This window comes from Stegostoma tigrinum, chromosome 19 (assembly GCF_030684315.1).
Source record: "Stegostoma tigrinum isolate sSteTig4 chromosome 19, sSteTig4.hap1, whole genome shotgun sequence".
In the NCBI taxonomy this organism is placed as follows: Eukaryota; Metazoa; Chordata; class Chondrichthyes; order Orectolobiformes; family Stegostomatidae; genus Stegostoma; species Stegostoma tigrinum.
Genome location: NC_081372.1, coordinates 42,909,550 through 42,929,221, shown reverse-complemented (window position 1 = coordinate 42,929,221; position 19,672 = coordinate 42,909,550). Strand labels below are relative to the sequence as shown.

General features: G+C 40.6%; 1 protein-coding gene across 4 annotated transcripts in view; it reads right to left on the bottom strand.

Moving 5' to 3' along the window:
* Positions 1 to 19,672, bottom strand: part of znf217 (zinc finger protein 217) — a 62,829-nt gene that overhangs the window by 5,002 nt on the left and 38,155 nt on the right. For all 4 annotated transcript variants that reach the window (XM_048550142.2, XM_048550141.2, XM_048550138.2 and 1 more), the window contains 3 exons: positions 14,157 to 14,282; positions 9,291 to 11,012; positions 3,853 to 3,980 (listed from right to left, as the gene is read on the bottom strand). In XM_048550142.2, the coding sequence (XP_048406099.1) occupies positions 3,871 to 3,980; positions 9,291 to 11,012; positions 14,157 to 14,282 (1,958 nt within the window). In that variant the 3' untranslated portion in view covers positions 3,853 to 3,870. The remainder of the gene's footprint in view (positions 1 to 3,852; positions 3,981 to 9,290; positions 11,013 to 14,156; positions 14,283 to 19,672) is intronic.

Here is a 19,672-nt window from a genome sequence, read left to right as displayed (position 1 = left end):
CTAACATTCATGCTGACTCAAAAAGCTCAGGCCTCCCTCAAAAGGTGCACAAGAGCTAGGGCAATGAGTAAAAAAACACCAAATTGATCGTAAACTTATTCCCCTACATCCCACAAAAGGATCACAAGAAATGAGAGATGTAGGCCATTCAACTCAAGACCACTCAACAATTCAATATCAGATTTCCAGTTTGACTCCATTCTCCTGCCTGTTCCACCAGAAGCCTCAACTTCCACATCAACTTCATATCTAACTCAGCCATGAATATATTAAATAATCCAATGCTCACTGCAGTTGGGAGGGAGAAGCATGTCCTCGAGATTAATGACAATGGTAGAAGAAATTTATCCTGTCTTGAATGGGAAGACTTTATTTTAATGTCAACACCAAAGCTGAAAGGGCTCTTTGTCAGAATCAAAGTGATTTCTGAAGAAGTGTCATACTAGATTCAAAACATTATCATTTAATTTTTAAAACCAATTTTGTTCACAGATGCTACCAGACCTGTTGAGTTTCTTCAGCATTTTCTCATTTGATTTCAGAATTCCAGCATCCCTTACTTTGAAATTGCTCCCTTGTTCATTTTTATTTCTTTTATAGGATGTGGTCATAGCTGGCTCGACAGCAGAAACTGCACAGCTTTAAAAGAGCCTTAGAAGATGACTATGAGCTGCCTTCTTGAATCACTACAGTCATTGTAGTGCAGGGACATCCACAGTGCTGTTCGGGAGGGACTTCCAGGATGCTGACAGTGACAGCAAAGGAACGCCAAGTTAGGAAGACATCGTTGGGAGTAGAACTTGCAGATGGTGGTGCTCCTCTTGTTCTTCCAAGTGGTAGAGGATAAGGGTTTGAAAGTTATCAGAAGGAGGCTTGCTGAGTTGCTGCACATGATACACACTGCTGCATCTGGGTATTGATGGTGAAGGGACTGAATATTGAAGGTGGCAGATGTGGTACCAGTCAGGTGGGCTGCTGTGTCTTGGATGGTATCCAGCTTCTTGAATGAATATCACTCACCCAGGCAAGTGGAGTGTTTTTCATCAGTCTCCTGAATTGTGCCTTGTAGGTGCTAAGTAGGCTTTGGGGAGTCATAAGGCAGGTTAGTCATGGAAGAATTTTCAGCCTCTGAACTGCTCTTCCATTTATATGGCTGCTCCAGTTCAGCTTCTGGTCAATGGTAACCCACAGGATATTAATAGTGGAACATTCAGTGATAGAAATTCCAATGAATGTGAAAGGGCACCAGTTGGATCTTAAGTGGCAAGTAACATTTGTGTCTCACAGCGCAAATCATAATCTTGTCCCAGATCTATCAGCAAAAAATACAGCTTTAGCTTTGTGGTGCTGGAGTATTATGCAATCATAAGTGAATACCTCTGACTTTCTGATGTAACAAAAAGGTCAAGGAAACAGCCAAACATGAGGAAAAGTATCGAACTCTGAGGAATTTCTTCAGTTATCACCTTTGTCTGGAATGATTGACTTCCAAATCACCACAACCATCTTCCTCCACACAGGGTACGACTCCAACCATCGGGCAGTTTTCCCCTGAATTCCTACTGATTAATGTTGCTGAGCTTTATTAATTCTATTAAGTTAGCTTTTCATGTAGCTGATAGAACATAGAACATAGAACAGTACAGCACAGAACAGGCCCTTCAGCCCACAATGTTGTGCCGACCATTGATCCTCATGGATGCACCCTCAAATTTCTGTGACCATATGCATGTCCAGCAGTCTCTTAAATGACCCCAATGACCTTGCTTCCACAACTGCTGCCGGCAACGCATTCCATGCTCTCACAACTCTCTGCGTAAAGAACCTGCCTCTGACATCCCCTCTATACTTTCCACCAACCAGCTTAAAACTATGACCCCTCGTGCTAGCCATTTCTGCCCTGGGAAATAGTCTCTGGCTATCGACTCTATCTATGCCTCTCATTATCTTGTATACCTCAATTAGGTCCCCTCTCCTCCTCCTTTTCTCCAATGAAAAGAGACCGAGCTCAGTCAACCTCTCTTCATAAGATAAGCCCTCCAGTCCAGGCAGCATCCTGGTAAACCTCCTCTGAACCCTCTCCAAAGCATCCACATCTTTCCTATAATAGGGCGCCCAGAACTGGACGCAGTATTCCAAGTGCGGTGATGTTAACTATAGTTAGTGGAATGCACATCTGCCTAAGCTATTATAGCAAGTCTTAGCAGTAGTGATGTGAAAAAGTTGGAGCAAAACTTAAACACTGTACAAACATTAAAAGATATTGCACCATCAAAAGTTAGCTCAAGAGTGCACTGGAAATTTGTAGAACAGACAAAAGGCTATAAATAACAACTGCTCAGAAAATCCTTGCAGATACTGCATTAGAGACTGTTTAGTTGATTGCTAAAACACAGCAATTGACACAAGAACAAGAAAATCTGAAAAAGCAATTTCATCTATTAAGAGAGAGAGAAAAGGTGGTTTTGATTTGAGCCAAGGGAGATGCGTGTAATTCAACACTGTAATGTTTCAAAGTGAGCAAGCAATAACTTTGGGCCAGACATTAGACATCAGGGCTCATATCTCCCAAATGCTTTGCCAGATAAAGTCTATCAAGTGATTAAAAAAAATTGAAAACAGTCTACCCATATGAGGCAATAATCATTTCAACAAGATTTTGAAGAGCTAAAAGAACAACCGAAGACTAGGGTAGTTAATGCCGATGAGATTAAGGGTTGGGATAAGGAGTGTACTTGAGCTATTAATCACAAATAAAACTGCAAATTAACAATTAGGATATTGTGAAGTTGGAGAAGAAATTTAACTCCAAAAAAAAGTCATGCTTCTTTGCTACTTTCTGATAATTTATCTATTCACAATTTGGCATTGATTTTTGACCTTTGGCATTTCTCACATTAGAACCTTCCTAGAATGAGCTGACTATACCACATCATTCTTCTGAAGGGAGTAAGAAAATGACAAAAAAAACTGACAAATCGTTTGTGCCAAAACTCAATAGATCTCAAACAAAATTCATGATAACCATTTAAAAGTATAAACAAACGTCAGAAAATGTATGTCTGAAATTTTGGGAATCAGTGTGCCAGAGGACCCATCGCCCAAAAGAAAGCAAAGTACAGTGGTCAAAGGGGTTATTTATAACATTAAAATCTAATGATTTCATATAGTTTTCAATAGTACCATTTAATTTCCTATTATTTCTTCCCTTCTCTATAATTATAAATCTCTATATCCACAGCTGTGTTTTGCCTATACTCATTGAAGCCATCTACATGATCACAGGCAGCTGTACTCTAAACGGAGTTCAAAAATAAAATTTTAAATGCTCATTTCATGTTTCAAGTCAATAGTTTTATTGATTGTAATTTTTCCATTGGATTTCATCAGCCTGAGCTTACCTGTGGTACTATTTTGTACACAAAGTCTTACGCACCTTTTCTCTCCTCGCCAACATTAAAAATCAACTTGACAATACCTGCAGACTAATTTAAGGTTCAATCCCATTCCTCTCATGGAATTTCTCCAGAATGGTTTGTCAGACAGGTTACTAAACAAACTACAATTCCTGTTGAAATACTTTCATTAAAATGTTTTTCAAATGTAGCTTCACTTCTAGCTTGCAATCCTTTCAAAATTCTAGCCATGCCAAAGTACAAGTCTATGTGTAGCTTAATTATAAAAGTCATAAATCTAGATTTTCTGACTGGTTCGGTTTTACCTTTATTTAATAGATGCAGTGCAATAAACTTGCTTTGAATACCATTCAATTTACCAAACAGATGTTTATTAAAAGAGTTGTGGTTCAATCGGTTTGGAAGAAATGTGTCTTCCTTGTAGTTACATATTTACCTTATTCACTGGCAGGTCTCATTGGGTCATGTACTCTTTCTTGTCTAAAGATCCACTATGTGGGTGATTAATGCTCCTTTTTTGTGACAGACTGTTAGAGTGCTGCAGGTATTGGAAAGGTCTTTTCCCTGTATAAAATGTAAAATAAAACATCAATAAGGTAAAATCAGAATAATTCCCTTTCCTAGTCCTTTATAGGAACACACCCACATCATCCAAGAACTCAAATGTCGCAACGCAGTAGGTGTTGCTACAAAATCTGTAGCAACATTTAGCCCACGTTTTCAAACTTGGCTCTCTCATCCTCCCTCAACTTCAACCAAACATGCCACAGAAACCAAACTGCAAGCAATGAACACTCGAGTTAGATAACAGCAGTCTCTGCACTACAAAAGTTTTTATTTAAACCATTACATACAAGGGAGACATGTAGGACTGCACTGCATGATTTAAAAAGGGTTGATGTGCTTGGATGGTGGTCTGAGTGGGGTGGATTAATACGGGAGTAAATCTTGGGAGACAATTCCTTGAATAGTGCGGCTGTGTGTCACAGGAGCTACCACGTCCTTGTTGCCCAACAGCATGCAGTGGTTGTCACTGTACAACTCACCTTGCCTCTGCCGTCCTCCTGCTGCATGTTGGATTGTAGTGAAGATGGGTTTGGGGTTTTAACTTGTCGTTATTTTATTGTACAAAGGGCCTGAAATAAGCCGTAGGGCAAATGGGGTGCCTGATGCCTTGACTGCCCACCATGATGCAGAAGTCAGGTCAGGGTTGGGTGGGAAAGCCACACACTTTATTAAAAATTGAAAAGCCTCCCTTCAAATATGCCAGCTTTGTCTTTTAAAAAAAGGGGGTGGGGGGTTTGGGACACAGCAAAAAAGTTTACAGTTAGCACATTGGATCAGTGCTAAATTTCGATCACTGGGTGTAACATACTTGAGTTAAGATCATGGGTTCTAACTTCACCCAAGACCTGGCATTAAATCTAGGCTCATTCTTCAGTCCAACATTGAAGATGGTGTTGATGAGGTACTAAACCTCTAGTGGATGCAAGTCAGATCCTGAAAAGCACAGGGAGGTTGCCCTAGTGTGCTAACCAAAGTTCACTTGTCAATCAACCGCTGAGATATTGCTTTAAAGTTTATAGCACTTTAGCAAATCTGTACCTGCCACCACATCTCTCTGTTAAAGTGGCTAAAATTTAATAAGTATTTAATATTAAAAGTTCACAAGTAGACATAACAACAAAATACCAAACACTTTTAATCTCTTAATTTTACAGAACAGTTAACACTTTACTTTCTATTTCAATGCTGAGCTCCGGTTACTCATTTCAGAGTTCAAGCTTAAATAGATTTTATTAACTGATCTGTTTATACACAAAAATTCAACCCTCACACAGCAATGTATCACAGAGATACAAGTGCAGCCATTAAATGAATCTCCGGGTACAAAGTGTTTAAAATAACAGCATAAAAATAAAAAGGACAACACATTTTGGATAAGTTCTCATGTGGATGAGGAAGGATAATATACCACTTCATCTGACAATAAACTATCCATACATCATAGTTGAGGTTTTAATCCTAAACCTGCATGCTGGCTACTGATCTCAGAGCACTACTATTCCTAGGTGAGGGATGGCAAGGAGAAAAGTAATAAACATTGTTACTCACTAATCATCTTAAGATAAATTTTGCTGACCAGTCACAGAATCCTACTAGGTTCTAAAGAACTACATCCCTGTGTAAGCAAACATGAAGAAATTCCAAAACAAGTCACAATATTTAACCAAGGACGCACATGTGGAGTTTGAGCCGAACACTGCAGGCACCATTAATCACGTGGGCACTAAACTAGGAATTTGACAAGAGCCCAATTCTGACCTCATCCAGGTTATACCCATAATCATTTTCAGCGTTGCTGGATAGCTTAATCACCAACTCTGCTTTCCTAAGTGCACTCAGTTTAACCTTCTCTGAACTTAACCTCATCCGTTTTTCTTGTTCTAATAAAAATAACCAGGAAGTAAATTACATTAGCATGCATGCATCTTCACTTATATCATGTTATATGATAAATGTCTGGGGACAGGGGCTACTTCTTTTGATGAATGATCAGTTAAGGAAAACCAAGGAAAGTCAGGTGGAGATTGAACTGAGGTCCATTTTTGTTTCAGCTATCCACAATATATACACACACACACACACACACACACACACACACACACACACACACACACAGTCTCTTGCCAGCAGAGACGTGTTAATTTTATCCAAATTAGAAGGGATACAGTTACTTCCGAGATTGGACTTGATTTCTTTTTCAGTGCTATGCTTAAAAAAATTCACTTGAGATACCCTGAGCATTATGACAGTTCAGCATGAACATTGTACTTTTACAAAAGATTAATAATATTTATTTTGACAGTGAGGTTGAGTAAAGGGTTCTCGTGTTAGCTGATTATAAAGAAAGCCGCAGTCAGAGACCTTTATATTTTCCTTACAATTTTTAGAAAGGCAAGAGAAAACAAGTAACCCATCTGTACTTATTTCAAAACTATCTCACTTGCCAACTGAGGACAAGACTGGGATCAGTTACAAGTGCTGTGTCATAGTTAGACTAATCAACTCCTACTCAATGAACTACTTAGAGTACCTTCCTCAGAAACATTGGGTCATCCAGTCACTATTATTTGACTGTGACTAAATTTCTAATGCAATGCTGGAACGTTTCAAATGGGCAGGTTTACAATACCATAGGTTTTGTCCAAAAACATTTTCTTCCCCAGTAAAACAGTTTGAGCAATTTGTTCTAGGATGGTTGCTTGCCCAAAACTTCCTGATAAATCCTTAAAATTCAACAACCTTCTGAAACGCATAACTTTTGACTAATCTTTACCGAGCTGTTAGAAACACAAAAAAAATTCAAGTACTAAAATTATGGCAAATATTTTTTCCCAATCTCTTCCAAATGTCAATGTATCATACATAATAAATGTATACCTCAAAGCTGTGTTTAACTAGTGGTATGTGCTTATTATCTTGGAAACATCCCGGTTAAATGTTGCGAAGGTGTGAACAGTTACTGAGCAACAATTATCACTTTTTCATGGACTCATCTGACACAATCTCTACGCCCTGTATGTGTCTCGAGTAACATAACCACAGAACAGCAGGAGAAACGGTTATGTTAAAATTCAGGACAGCAAAATGTCATTAGCATCTGATATGCCAGGTCTCTTCTCTGGCTACTATGAGGCCCGGCATGACTACTTGTCAGCCTGCATTGTCATCAGTGCTGGCAGCCCACAAAAAGTGCAAGACTGCAAGTATGAATAAATTGCATTAAATTAAAAGCCACAAGCTTGATATGCCTCTACAGTAGCATTAAAGTCTTGTCAGGCATGATCCTTTAGGCAGCTGGTTTTACTTCTCAGACATCAACCAGCTTCATCAAGCAGCAAGTCATGCAAGATGGAACGTCATCACCTTAATGGGGGCAACTGATATAAAAGCAACAAGAAATGAGTGGCACCAGAACTTTCCCATCTCCCCTGGGTGAAAGAAGTGTGATGAACAAGCAGTGATTGGAAACATCATCGGCTAATCAAGTTTGCTGAGTGTAATGAGGATGCTGGTCCAAAGCAGATGGTGTTGTCAGAAGTTCAGCTCGTGTAAACCCCCTTTCATTCTGTAAAGACGATGTTCTGTTCAGACGTTTGTTCAAATAAAGCATTAGAGTGAAATTTTACAAAAAGATAATAAAAAACAAATAACAATAAAAAATAAAAAAAACACACGAAGTGGCTAGTACATAGCTGGCAACTGAAGTTAGTTTGCCAGAAATATACCAGCAGCTAGTCATTTTTCAGTAATTATACATTCTTCTGGAGGTGTATGCATCTTTGTTTACAGAAAGCAGAGGAAAGAGAATCTGATAAATAGGGTTATTCATTTTAAAAATACAAAGTTATTAGTCCACAAGGCAACATAGAAACTTCAAAACTGTGGTGTTTTGGGAAGGGCTTAAATGAATATCTGGATCCAATAAAAATATATCTCCACTTTCCATACAGATGACCATTTTAAAAAAATTTAAACATTAAGAGTCATTGGATTTTGAACAGTGTTGAAAAAACCCTTCACAGTCTATCATGTCTGCACCAGTCATGTGGCACATGTATATTCTTTTCAATCTCCAGCACCTGTTCTTGTATGCTGTGGCATTTCTAAATCATTAGAAATCTTAAGTGTTCCTCCCTTTACCACCATTTTGGGCAGCGATACTCACCACCTTCTTGGTGAAAAGATTTTTTCCCCTCAAAACACTCCGCCCCCACCCCCCGAACATCCTGCACCTTATATTTAAACTGTGCCCAAAGCTGCCGACCCTTTTACTAAACGGGAAATGTTTCACTCTATGCATCTTATCCTCACCCCTCAGAGCGGATGGAATGCAGGGGCGGAGCCATGACAGAAACTGGATTGAAGTGTTATAAGTTTGAAGGAAAACAAACCCAGCCTATTTAGTCTCCCTTCATCGTTTCCAGCACAGGCAACGTCGTGGAAAATCTCGTCTGTACTGTCTCTATTACAATAGTATGGGGACCAGATCTGCACACAGTACTCTGACTGTGGTCTCACTAATATGATGTACAGCTCCATCATAGCCTCACTGCTCTTGTATTGATGTCCTTGAGTAATAAAAGCAAGTATCTCATGCCTTTTTAATCACTAACTACTGTCCTGCTGCCTTCAAGGATATGCACACAAAGAACTTACTGATCCTTTCATTCAATGCGTACTCCTGTGTGTTGTATTTTGGGAGGACTAACATCACCTCACATTTTTCAGGATTAAATTCCATTTACCACTTTTCAGGCCATCTGATCAGCCTGTCTATGTTGTCCTGTAGTCTAGGGTTTCCTGCATGCTGTTTACTACACTACAAGTTTTCATGTCACCTGGGAAATGACTAATCGTACTTCCTACACATATCCATAACATAATGCACTGTACAAACAGCAAGGAACCCACCAATGAACCGTACAGTATGCCACTGGGTGCCAACACGAAAACACCCTTCGACCATTACTCTCTGCTTCCTACCACAAAGCCAATTTTGGATTTAATTTGCTGAACTGTCCTAGATTCCACGAGCTCTTAACTTCCTAATCAGCCTGCTGTGGGAGACTGTCAAAAGCCTATCCTCACCTACACACCTAGTCATCTCAATAAATTCAAATCAAATTTACTAGACAAAATCTCCTCCGATTAACCTATCCCTCATCAAATGGAGACTAATTCTGTGTCTCAGGCTTTTTCTAATGGATTTTCTACTATGACAATCTAATGGTATAATGTAATAAAACATTTTTAAAGTATTTAGACATCAAGAATGTATTGACAATAAATCTAAAAGACAACACCTACCTTCTTGACTGTTATTAGGGTCTCCACTATTACTGGGTCCGCAATTATTATACAATGAGGCAAGATCTTGTGGGCCATAGGACTTCAAAAGTTTCAATACATTCCAATGTGAGTCAACTCCATTTGAATCCAATGTTGATCCAGACTTAGATGGTATCCCAGAGTTTCTTGCCTGAACAGAAGACATTTCTGGAGATAATTTGACATTTCTTCCTTGCACACCCCTCCTAGCTCCAAATGTAAGGTGATCATTCCTTAAAGGACTGTTTAGTTTCATTCTTTTAGCTGCAGGCTCATGTGAGTCCAAGCCTCCCTGATTTTCAGACATATCAGTAAGACACATTTTGCCAACATTTGAAGCCCAAAGACTGTCAAATCTAACTAAAGATCCTCTAGGTCCATCAGATTCATAGTCCAACTTGTTACAGGGTCTTTCAGATATATTTCTTTTATTATTGACAGGTTCTGATGGTCCACTTCTTTCTATTCTTTGAACTACATCTGGCATCTGTCTAAGTTCAGTATGTATGGATCGATAATTTTCTAGATGTGCGCTAGAATTTTGAGTTGCTTTAAAAGTTTTAAAGTCACCTGAAGCTCTGGATCCTGCTGCAGAGGGAAGAAGGTTATTGCACTGAGACTGGTGTAATGACGACAAAGATGATAATGATGATGACGATGATTTTGCCTTCCCAAGCAGCAAGTTTGAAGCATCTGGCGAAGTTGTTGGTACTGGTGACTTGGTCCGACGAGAAAATTCTCTGTTTGTTTCTTTGGTGGTGAGTAAAGAAGAAACATCTTGACCTAATAGTGCAGGGGGGCATCCAGTGCGTCTGCTTTTAACTGAAGCACCACAAACAACACTTCGCATTCCATTTATTGGGCTTGGGTCAGCATTGTATTTATGCACCACTCTTTGGTGCATCAGTAAGACCTCTGGGTACAAAGTTCTGTAAGTACAAAATGGGCATGCGTTGCTCAGTAAGGCACTCTTGGAAACTGAGGTAGCTGCATTTCCCAGAGGACTACCATCGCTACACAGACTTTTCTGACACATCACCGTGCAAAGATTCAAGGGATTTTCCAAAGAGCTGCATTCAGATTGATCACTGAAGTCCTCTAATTTAACTAGAGTACTAACATAGCATCGATCATTTATTGAAGGAGGCTCCCATCTTGTATTTGTTACATTATTCTGTTGAATGCCGCCTTCTGACAACCCTTCCATTAAACATTCATCCAAAACCTTTGATGTTTCAGCGTCAAGAACCGCCTTTGTATCAGAATCATTCCTGTGCGACTCACCCATCACCTTTTCACCCTTTGATTTTTTGCAGTATGGTAGCACTGTGTTGCAGAAGATTGGGTGATTATGATGCAAACTAGCATCCCTGGTCAAGTCAGGAAGCTCCCTGCTCACATTTGAAAACACAGAAGGAGGAATCTCTTTGTGCTTCCTCAGAGGAAAGTCTGCATCTAAATCTTTGGCACTGCCCAAAGAATCTGTAAACAACCTTGTCGAATCCACAGATTCCTGAACAGGTTCATCAGTTCCTTTTGGTACGACTTCCAACTTGGGAGATGCTGATGAATTCTTCAGAGGATCATTCTTTTCTTCAGCCTTTTTCTGCTCACCCTTGTGGTGTCGCTCCAAGTGATATTTAAGTGAGGTCTTTTGAGCTGCGGCATAGTCACAGAGAGGACACCGATGAGGCTTTTCACCTAAAGCAAAAGAAAACAGATTTTAATTATTTTAAATAGATCAGCTCTATACATGAGGACCTTCCAATAACTTGCATTATTAACCATAATCATGCAAAATAGTCAATTTGTTGCAAGATATACCCCTCGAGTATTTTTTTCTCATCATTATTGGTTAAAATACCATTTCAGACTCATTTCTTCACCCAGGAGAAGGGAAGAATGAAGTTAAAACATTTTTCAAAACAAACCAGAAATACCCCTCTGTCAGAGAAGAAAGTTTTGTCACTCAGAAGTGTGTTTTGTTGGTTTGGATAAGAAGAGTCGTTGTGGCAAAGAGACTCCTCCTCGTGTTCTCTCCTCCAAAAGGGATAGTTCCCTATTTCTCCAATCTATCCACCTGGCTGAAGTCCATCCTCCTTGGAATCACTACCATAGAAATCTGACAGATTATTCTAACTCCCAACCTGTAAGCATCTATCAACCCTTCTTAAACCACTTCCTTAACCATCCTTGCAACCTTCAACAATTTCACACATATTCCAAGGTTCCTATTTCTCTTCCAGAATTATTTTTCTTTTTTAAATTGACTCTATTCACTCCTATCACTTCATGCTTCTGGGATTTCATTTGCAGCGAATACCCGGCCAGACATTCCACTAGACCATCCATTATAGAATGCACCCCAATAGCAGCACATTGTCAATCTTTGATTCTGATTCAACTGGGGCAGTTCCATCTTCACCCGACTCTAATTAGCTCCGATTCTTGTCTCTGGTTAACCTAAACTTCATGAAACTTTGATCACCATTTCCCAAATGGTCCTTGACATTTAACCCATCTCATTCCACAGAACTAGATCCAGGAATGTTTCCTTCCTCGTTGGCTCAGAAAAATAGAGGGTGGTGAATCTGTAGAACACAGGACACTGTGAAGGACAAGTCATTGAACATATAGATGGTCCATTGATTGATAAGGGTCATGAGGAGAAGGCAGGAGAATGGGGTTCAGAAACACATCAGCCATGATTGAACGGCAGAGCAGACTTGATGAACCCAATGTCCCAATTCTGCCCTTTAATTTGTGGTCTGGCTAGACAAAGCTGCTTGTTCAGATCAAACTAGTTGACCAATAATATACTATTCTCTTCCTCTTTGTTTCCCTTCTGCATTTCCACAAATCATGAAATATCACCGTCTCCGCAACTGTACTTCATTCAGGGCTGTGTTAGCAGGTTAACCAACTAAACTGGTTATCCCATTTTTCAATTATATTCTGTCAGCAGACACATGACCAGCATCAGAACTCCCAAAGACCAGATAATCTTTTGTTTTATATTGGCAGTTACACTGATAAGTTTGGCAACTTGCCTTGTTACCATTTTAAACTCTCTCTCTGCCTCAATGGCTTCAACTGGTGGCTTTTCTAAAAAAAAAATGTAGATATTCAGTGTGTTTTTAAACTATGTATTCAAAAATAAATTTCCTAAATCCGTAAATGAAAAGGGAAAGTTAATTACCAAATGTAATGAGGAACAATGCGCTTTTAAAGACTAGTTAGTGCAATATGCATCCTGTGTAGAAAAAAAAGTAGAAAATTCTTGAGGGTAATTAATTTAAATAGTTAACTGCAGAGATGCCACCAGTTGTCTGGACTCATCACTTCTATTTTTCCAAAGTACTCTCCATCTTCAAAGACTAAGTTTAAGTTCATTTAATCACCCCTTGCTCATCTTGTTGATTGTCTTTGCACATTATCATTAAGTGCTCAAGTGACCAAGAATAATCCATACATAATTTCCTACAATTTTTAGAAGATCAACAAAAGACTTCACAAGAGATTAATGATTAAGTTAACTATTTCAACAAGTATTAACAACTGAATTGGTTTAACAAGCAGCTAGATGGAACAGATAGATTTATGGAAAAATGTGACAACTATTTGTGAATTAGGGAAAATGTGGTTTTACTAAATTGGCTGATGTCAAAGCTAATCAACAAGTAACAAGGAGCAGGTCAATAGCATAAAAGCTTCTCTATCCATGACTACTAAAAGCTAACAAGTCCTTGATAACTTTCAGAAAGATTTAAGTAAATAGGATGATGGATTTTTATACTGATAATGGTAGAGAATTAATTACAAGAGCAAATGACAAAAATACATAATATCAAATGGTCTTATTTTAGCATTCAACTGGAAGTGGCTGAAGAACATGTTTAGCAATAAGCAAATTGGGTGTGTCTGAAGACTTAAAATGAATTGTTTTTATGATTCAGAATTATGGAGCGTACCACATAGTTAAGATTTCTTTTTAGTTTTAAAGGGTGGAACAATGTCTGTAATTATACCAAGCCTTTATGCATTGAAGTCAGCAAGAAAAGCTAAGTCAATAAAAATGTACATAAAGCAAAGATAAGATACAATTAAAGGCTCTTAAAGAGAGATAAACTGTGCATAAAGTTAGTGCTGGACTGCAGTACAAAATTCACGAACTTTGAGAAAGACTAGTTATTACATACAAGGTTTTACTGAACAGTACAGCACATGTGCAAAACAGAATTCCACGCAAAGATAAATCAAATGTAAAGTAAAATATGAATTCATTAAATTGGTCCTCCATAATTGTTCAGCGTGGCAGTAAATATAATTCATGCATTTAATAGATGAAGCCAATACTGTCCAGTACTTTAAGATTCTCCTTTTATGTAATGTTAGATATGGGGGAAAGAAACATTACTTGTAAAATTAGGGAAGAATCCCTTTTGTTGCCACAGCAGAAAAACAGAAGAATGAATCCATAATTAAATAAATGGATTTTAAAATCACAAAATAGGCTTTTGAATTGATTCTTTCTGCTTGAGATTGTTGCGAGCCCTTTAGATATTCTTTGCAGGTTTCACTCCACATAAAGGTTCAATCTAGCTTTTATCAAAGGCTTTGTAATAGTCATACCTAATAGTTATATTAGGCAACCTGTTATGACACACCTCCGGAACAGGTGGGACTAGCACTTGGACCTTCTGGACTGGAAATTGGGCCACTACATCTGGGCAGGAAGATCCTCGGTCATGTCTTATACCCACTGCGAGGCCAAGAATAATTTTAATACTATCATTTCTGCCAATTACAACATGAAAGTCCCTCATAAACAAAAGACAGACACACCTGTGTGTATCCTGAGATGAATATTGAGGTAATAGTTTGAGCGGAAAGACTTTCCACAGTAACTGCATTCACCAGATGAGCCAGTCTCTCTACTTCTTCCTCGTTCTGAGCCATCCTCACTGCGATCTAGAAAGAAAAAAAACAGCAAACCATTTTAAACTATTTCCTTTCATTCATTCTACACAATTTTCTTCTAATCCAAGGAAGTGAATCAGCTATACATGGAATCAGCAAAGTGGTGCATAAAAAATATCAAAAAGTACTTTCAAATTATGCATTTGTAATTAAACAAAATTTGAAAACAGAAGAAATTTAATTTTAAAATCATACTTTAGTTATTTTTTGGGATCCAAGTATATAAGGCAAGATTTCACAAAGCCACGAATATACTTGTTTCCAAATATAGAGTATCAAAGCTAACAACAGATGAAGACCAAATTGAGAGGGATTTAACCGTATAACACTCAGCTAGTTGACAACTCCAGGCTAAAATTCTCATGCTACCTGCAATCCCTCACTTTCTTCTCCCAAACAAAAGTTAAAAAAGGTAAATGTAACTAAAAATCACTACATTTTGAATGTTATCTTGGGAACAGAGCACTGTCTATTGTATCTTTTGCTTAGCCAATGTTCAACTTTAATCAATGGAGAGAAAAGCAAAGTTAGTGTGGAGTCCAAAGGCTCTTCTTTAAAACTACTTTAAAGAGTTATAATTAAAACATTAACTCTGTTCCTCTCTCAAGATGCTGCCTGTTGAGCTTCTTCAACATTATGTTTTGCTTTATTTAGTATTTCAGGAAAAAAACAAATGCTTTGCTTTTGTATAACTATACTCAAATACTGGTTTATAAACTCTAAAATGCTAACCTACAATGTTCAATTGCAATTTGTCTGTTTACCAGACCAGTCACATTCACACACCAACTGAAAACAATTGTTCACAATTTGCCTCTATTTTAATTCATTTTGATTTTTAAATTTAAGTTGCTATGTCTAATTTGAAAAATAATGCATTCTATAGGTCTAGACATCAGTGGTTTGAGATTTGAGTTCAGCTCCCCTCTTACATAAAGGGATGCTGTCAATCTAAAAGGACTTCAATAATACTTCAAGATAAAGCAATGAGATGCAACACTGATCTATGAATTTATTCCTCTTATGGATGTGACTAGATTGTCAATTACAAATATAGAAATAGACTTTAAAACACAGACGGAAATATTGCTGCTGAATATTTGCCAAAAGTCACGAAAAACTATTCTACGAAATAGATACATTCCACATTAACGTAGGAGTTGAATCTAACATTTGAGATTTATCATTGTAAATGTTGGCCATTAAATGGTGACCCTGTCACCTTAATAGGAACTAAGGAACGGACAATCAATGCCATCAATCACTCAACTCAAATGAAAAAAATCCACAAGATTTTTTCTTTTCAACTCTTCTGATGTAGTTGCAAGCTGTGATCACTAGATGGATCTCTAACCAAATCAGAAGCATTTTCCCAAATTACTCATTATCATGTGGTTTATCAACTGACACTAAACATTATCACATGCCATTTACTGGCAAACTATGATTATCTAATGTCTTAGACTTCAACAGGCACCACCTGAAGGACATTAGCCTCAACATTACAATTTATGACAAAAAAAGCCAAAATCACTCAAACACGATTAAAACCAAACACTAATTCGGCATGGAAGGTGCAAGGGGATTGGGTGAATAGGGCCTAAAATAGACTTCATCTCAATTGTTGTGTAAGAAAAACAAGATTTGTGGGGTGCGGCAAGTTCAGAGAATCATTACAGTGCTGACTGTCCACATTGACCCTCGAAAGAGCTCCCACCCAGATCCACCGCCTGCACATGCCTGGGAACCATGGGCGATTTAGCACAGCCAATCCATCTATCCTGCACATGTTTGGACTGTGGGAGGGAGGAAACCGGAGCACCCAGGAGCAAACCCACACAGACGTGGGAACAGTATGCAAACCCCACACAGTCACCTGAGCCTGAACTGAACCTGGGTCGCTGGTGCTGGAAGGTCGCAGTGCTAACCACCCGATCAATCGTTTCACCCTTATTCCTTTGTAAGCTGCGATAATGGGAACTGCTGACACTGGAGAATCCAGGATAACAAAGTGTGGAGCTGGGTGAACACAGCAGGCCAAGCAGCATCTCAGGAGCACAAAAGCTGACGTTTCGGGCCTAGACCCTTCATCAGAGAGGGGGATGGGGAGAGTGTTCTGGAATAAATAGGGAGAGAGGGGGAGGCGGACCGAAGATGGAGAGAAAAGAAGATAGGTGGAGAGGAGAGAAGAGGTGGGGAGGTAGGGAGGGGATAGGTCAGTCCAGGGAAGACGGACAGGTCAAGGAGGTGGGATGAGGTTAGTAGGAAGGAGATGGAGGTGCAACTTGGGGTGGGAGGAAGGGATGGGTGAGAGGAAGAACAGGTTAGGGAGGCAGAGACAGGTTGGACTGGTTTTGGGATACAGTGGGTGGGGGGTGGGGCGGGGAAGAGCTGGGCTGGTTGTGTGGTGCAGTGGGGGGGACAAACTGGGTTGGTTTTGGGATGCAGTGGGGGAAGGGGAGATTTTGAAGCTGGTGAAGTCCACATTGATACCATTGGGCTGCAGGGTTCCCAAGTGGAATATGAGTTGCTGTTCCTGCAACCTTCGGGTGGCATCATTGTGGCACTGCAGGTGGCCAATGATGGACATGTCATCTAAAGAATGGGAGGGGGAGTGGAAATGGTTTGCGACTGGGAGGTGCAGTTGTTTATTGCGAACTGAGCGGAGGTGTTCTGCAAAGCGGTCCCTAAGCCTCCGCTTGGTTCCCCCAATGTAGAGCAAGCCACACCGGGTACAGTGGATGCAGTATACCACATTGGCAGATGTGCAGGTGAACATCTGCTTAATATGGAAAGTCATCTTGGGGCCTGGGATAGGGGTGAGGGAGGAGGTGTGGGGGCAAGTGTAGCATTTCCTGCAGTTGCAGGGGAAGGTGCCGGGTGTGGTGGGGTTGGAGGGCAGTGTGGAGCGAACAAGGGCCGCACGGGCCCAAGCTATGCCTGCCTCTTTGTAGGTTATGTGGAACAGTCCCTCTTCCGCACCTACACAGGCCCCAAACCCCACCTCTTCCTCCGTTACATTGATGACTGTATCGGCGCCGCCTCTTGCTCCCCAGAGGAGCTTGAACAGTTCATCCACTTCACCAACACCTTCCACCCCAACCTTCAGTTCACCTGGGCCATCTCCAGCACATCCCTCACCTTCCTGGATCTCTCAGTCTCCATCTCAGGCAACCAGCTTGTAACTGATGTCCATTTCAAGCCCACCGACTCCCACAGCTACCTAGAATACACCTCCTCCCACCCACCCTCCTGCAAAAATTCCATCCCCTATTCCCAATTCCTCCACCTCCGCCACATCTGCTCCCACGATGAGGCATTCCACTCCCGCACATCCCAGATGTCCAAGTTCTTCAAGGACTGCAACTTTCCCCCCCACAGTGGTCGAGAACGCCCTTCACCGCGTCTCCTGCATTTCCCGCAACACATCCCTCACACCCCGCCCCTGCCACAACCGCCCAAAGAGGATCCCCCTCGTTCTCACACACCACACCACCAACCTCCGGATACAATGCACCATCCTCTGACACTTCCGCCATCTACAATCCGACCCCACCACCCAAGACATTTTTCCATCCCCACCCCTGTCTGCTTTCCGGAGAGACCACACTCTCCGTGACTCCCTTGTTCGCTCCACACTGCCTTCCAACCCCACCACACCCGGCACCATCCCCTGCAACCGCAGGAAATGCTACACTTGCCCCCACACCTCCTCCCTCACCCCTATCCCAGGCCCCAAGATGACTTTCCATATTAAGCAGATGTTCACCTGCACCTCCCAGTCGCAAACCATTTCCACTCCCCCTCCCATTCGTAGATGACATGTCCATCATGGGCCTCCTGCACTGCCACAATGATGCCACCCGAAGGTTGCAGGAACAGCAACTCATATTCCGCTTGGGAACCCTGCAGCCCAATGGTTTCAATGTGGACTTCAACAGCTTCAAAATCTCCCCGTCCCCCACCGCATCCCAAAACCAGCCCAGTTTGTCCCCTTCCCCCCCCCCACCCCGCACCACACAACCAGCCCAGCTCTTCCCCTCCACCCACTGCATCCCAAAACCAGTCCAACCTGTCTCTGCCTCCCTAACCTGTTCTTCCTCTCACCCATCCTTTCCTCCCACCCCAAGCCGCACCTCCATCTCCTACCTACTAACCTCATCCCACCTCCTTGACCTGTCCATCTTCCCTGGACTGACCTGTCCCCTCCCTACCTCCCCACCTATACTCTCCTCTCCACCTTCGGTCCGCCTCCCCGTCTCCGTATTTATTCCAGAACCCTCACCCCATCCCCCTCTCTGATGAAGGGTCTAGGCCCGAAACATCAGCTTTTGTGCTCCTGAGATGCTGCTGGGCCCGCTGTGTTCATCCAGCCTCACATTTTGTTTCCTTTGTAAGCTGCTACTGCTACAAAGATCCACTATTTGGCATATTTCCAACCATGGCAGGTTTGGCAAGCCGGGAACTAACAGATTGTGCTCGCAACCTTGGGAGCAAAACTCCTGGCCTTATTCTTTGCGTGCAACTTCAATTTAGTTTCACAACATGTAACAGCAGTGAGAGCACAAAGGCAAGGAAGGAATATAGCACGGTGTGATTTGTATTAATTGTGGTCATTTTGCTACAAGCTGCAGTTTTCTTTTGTGGTATTCCATACGATTGTCCGCAATTTTACATATCCTTAAAATTGGAAGGCTTTTTTTAAAATGCAAAAATCAGGGCAGAATGTTCAAGAGTACACAGGCATCACCGTAGTCATAGTCTGACATTTATGGAGTTGAAGGTCACTTTATCAATGCTTGCAATGCAATGTCACATGCATTTCTAGGGTATCAGCAATTTGGAAATAAAAATCAAAAAATGCTTCATGTAAAAAAGTAATACTACACTAGATGGTGCACTTCTACTGTTGTATCAGACAGTGAACATTTGCTTGCAAGTAAGCTAAGTACCTTTCCATATTGAAATTTAGAAAATATGTAAAGAATGCACAAATTAAATTCCATGTCTAAAACCAAACACTAATTTGTGTAGTGTTACGATAGATGCACCAATCCTGAAAAACCATTAGATTATATTCCATACAGCAGTAATGGCAAAGCAATGGTTGGCAAGTAACATGAATATTGACCTTTGAAGGGACTACCTTCAAAGACAAACAAAGCAGAAAACACGCACAAGCGGTTTTTCAAAATCATAGAGTATGCAGCTTTAAATTTTTATTCTTGAGCAATGAATAAAGTTAAAAGAAGTTGAATAATCCAAAAAAAGTGGAAGAATATAAGCAAAGACAATTAAAAAGGGTGCACTATCTGAAGCAATGAAAATAACCAGCAAGTCTGCTCAGTCACTGCCCTAATGTGAATGTTTAGGAGTTGGTC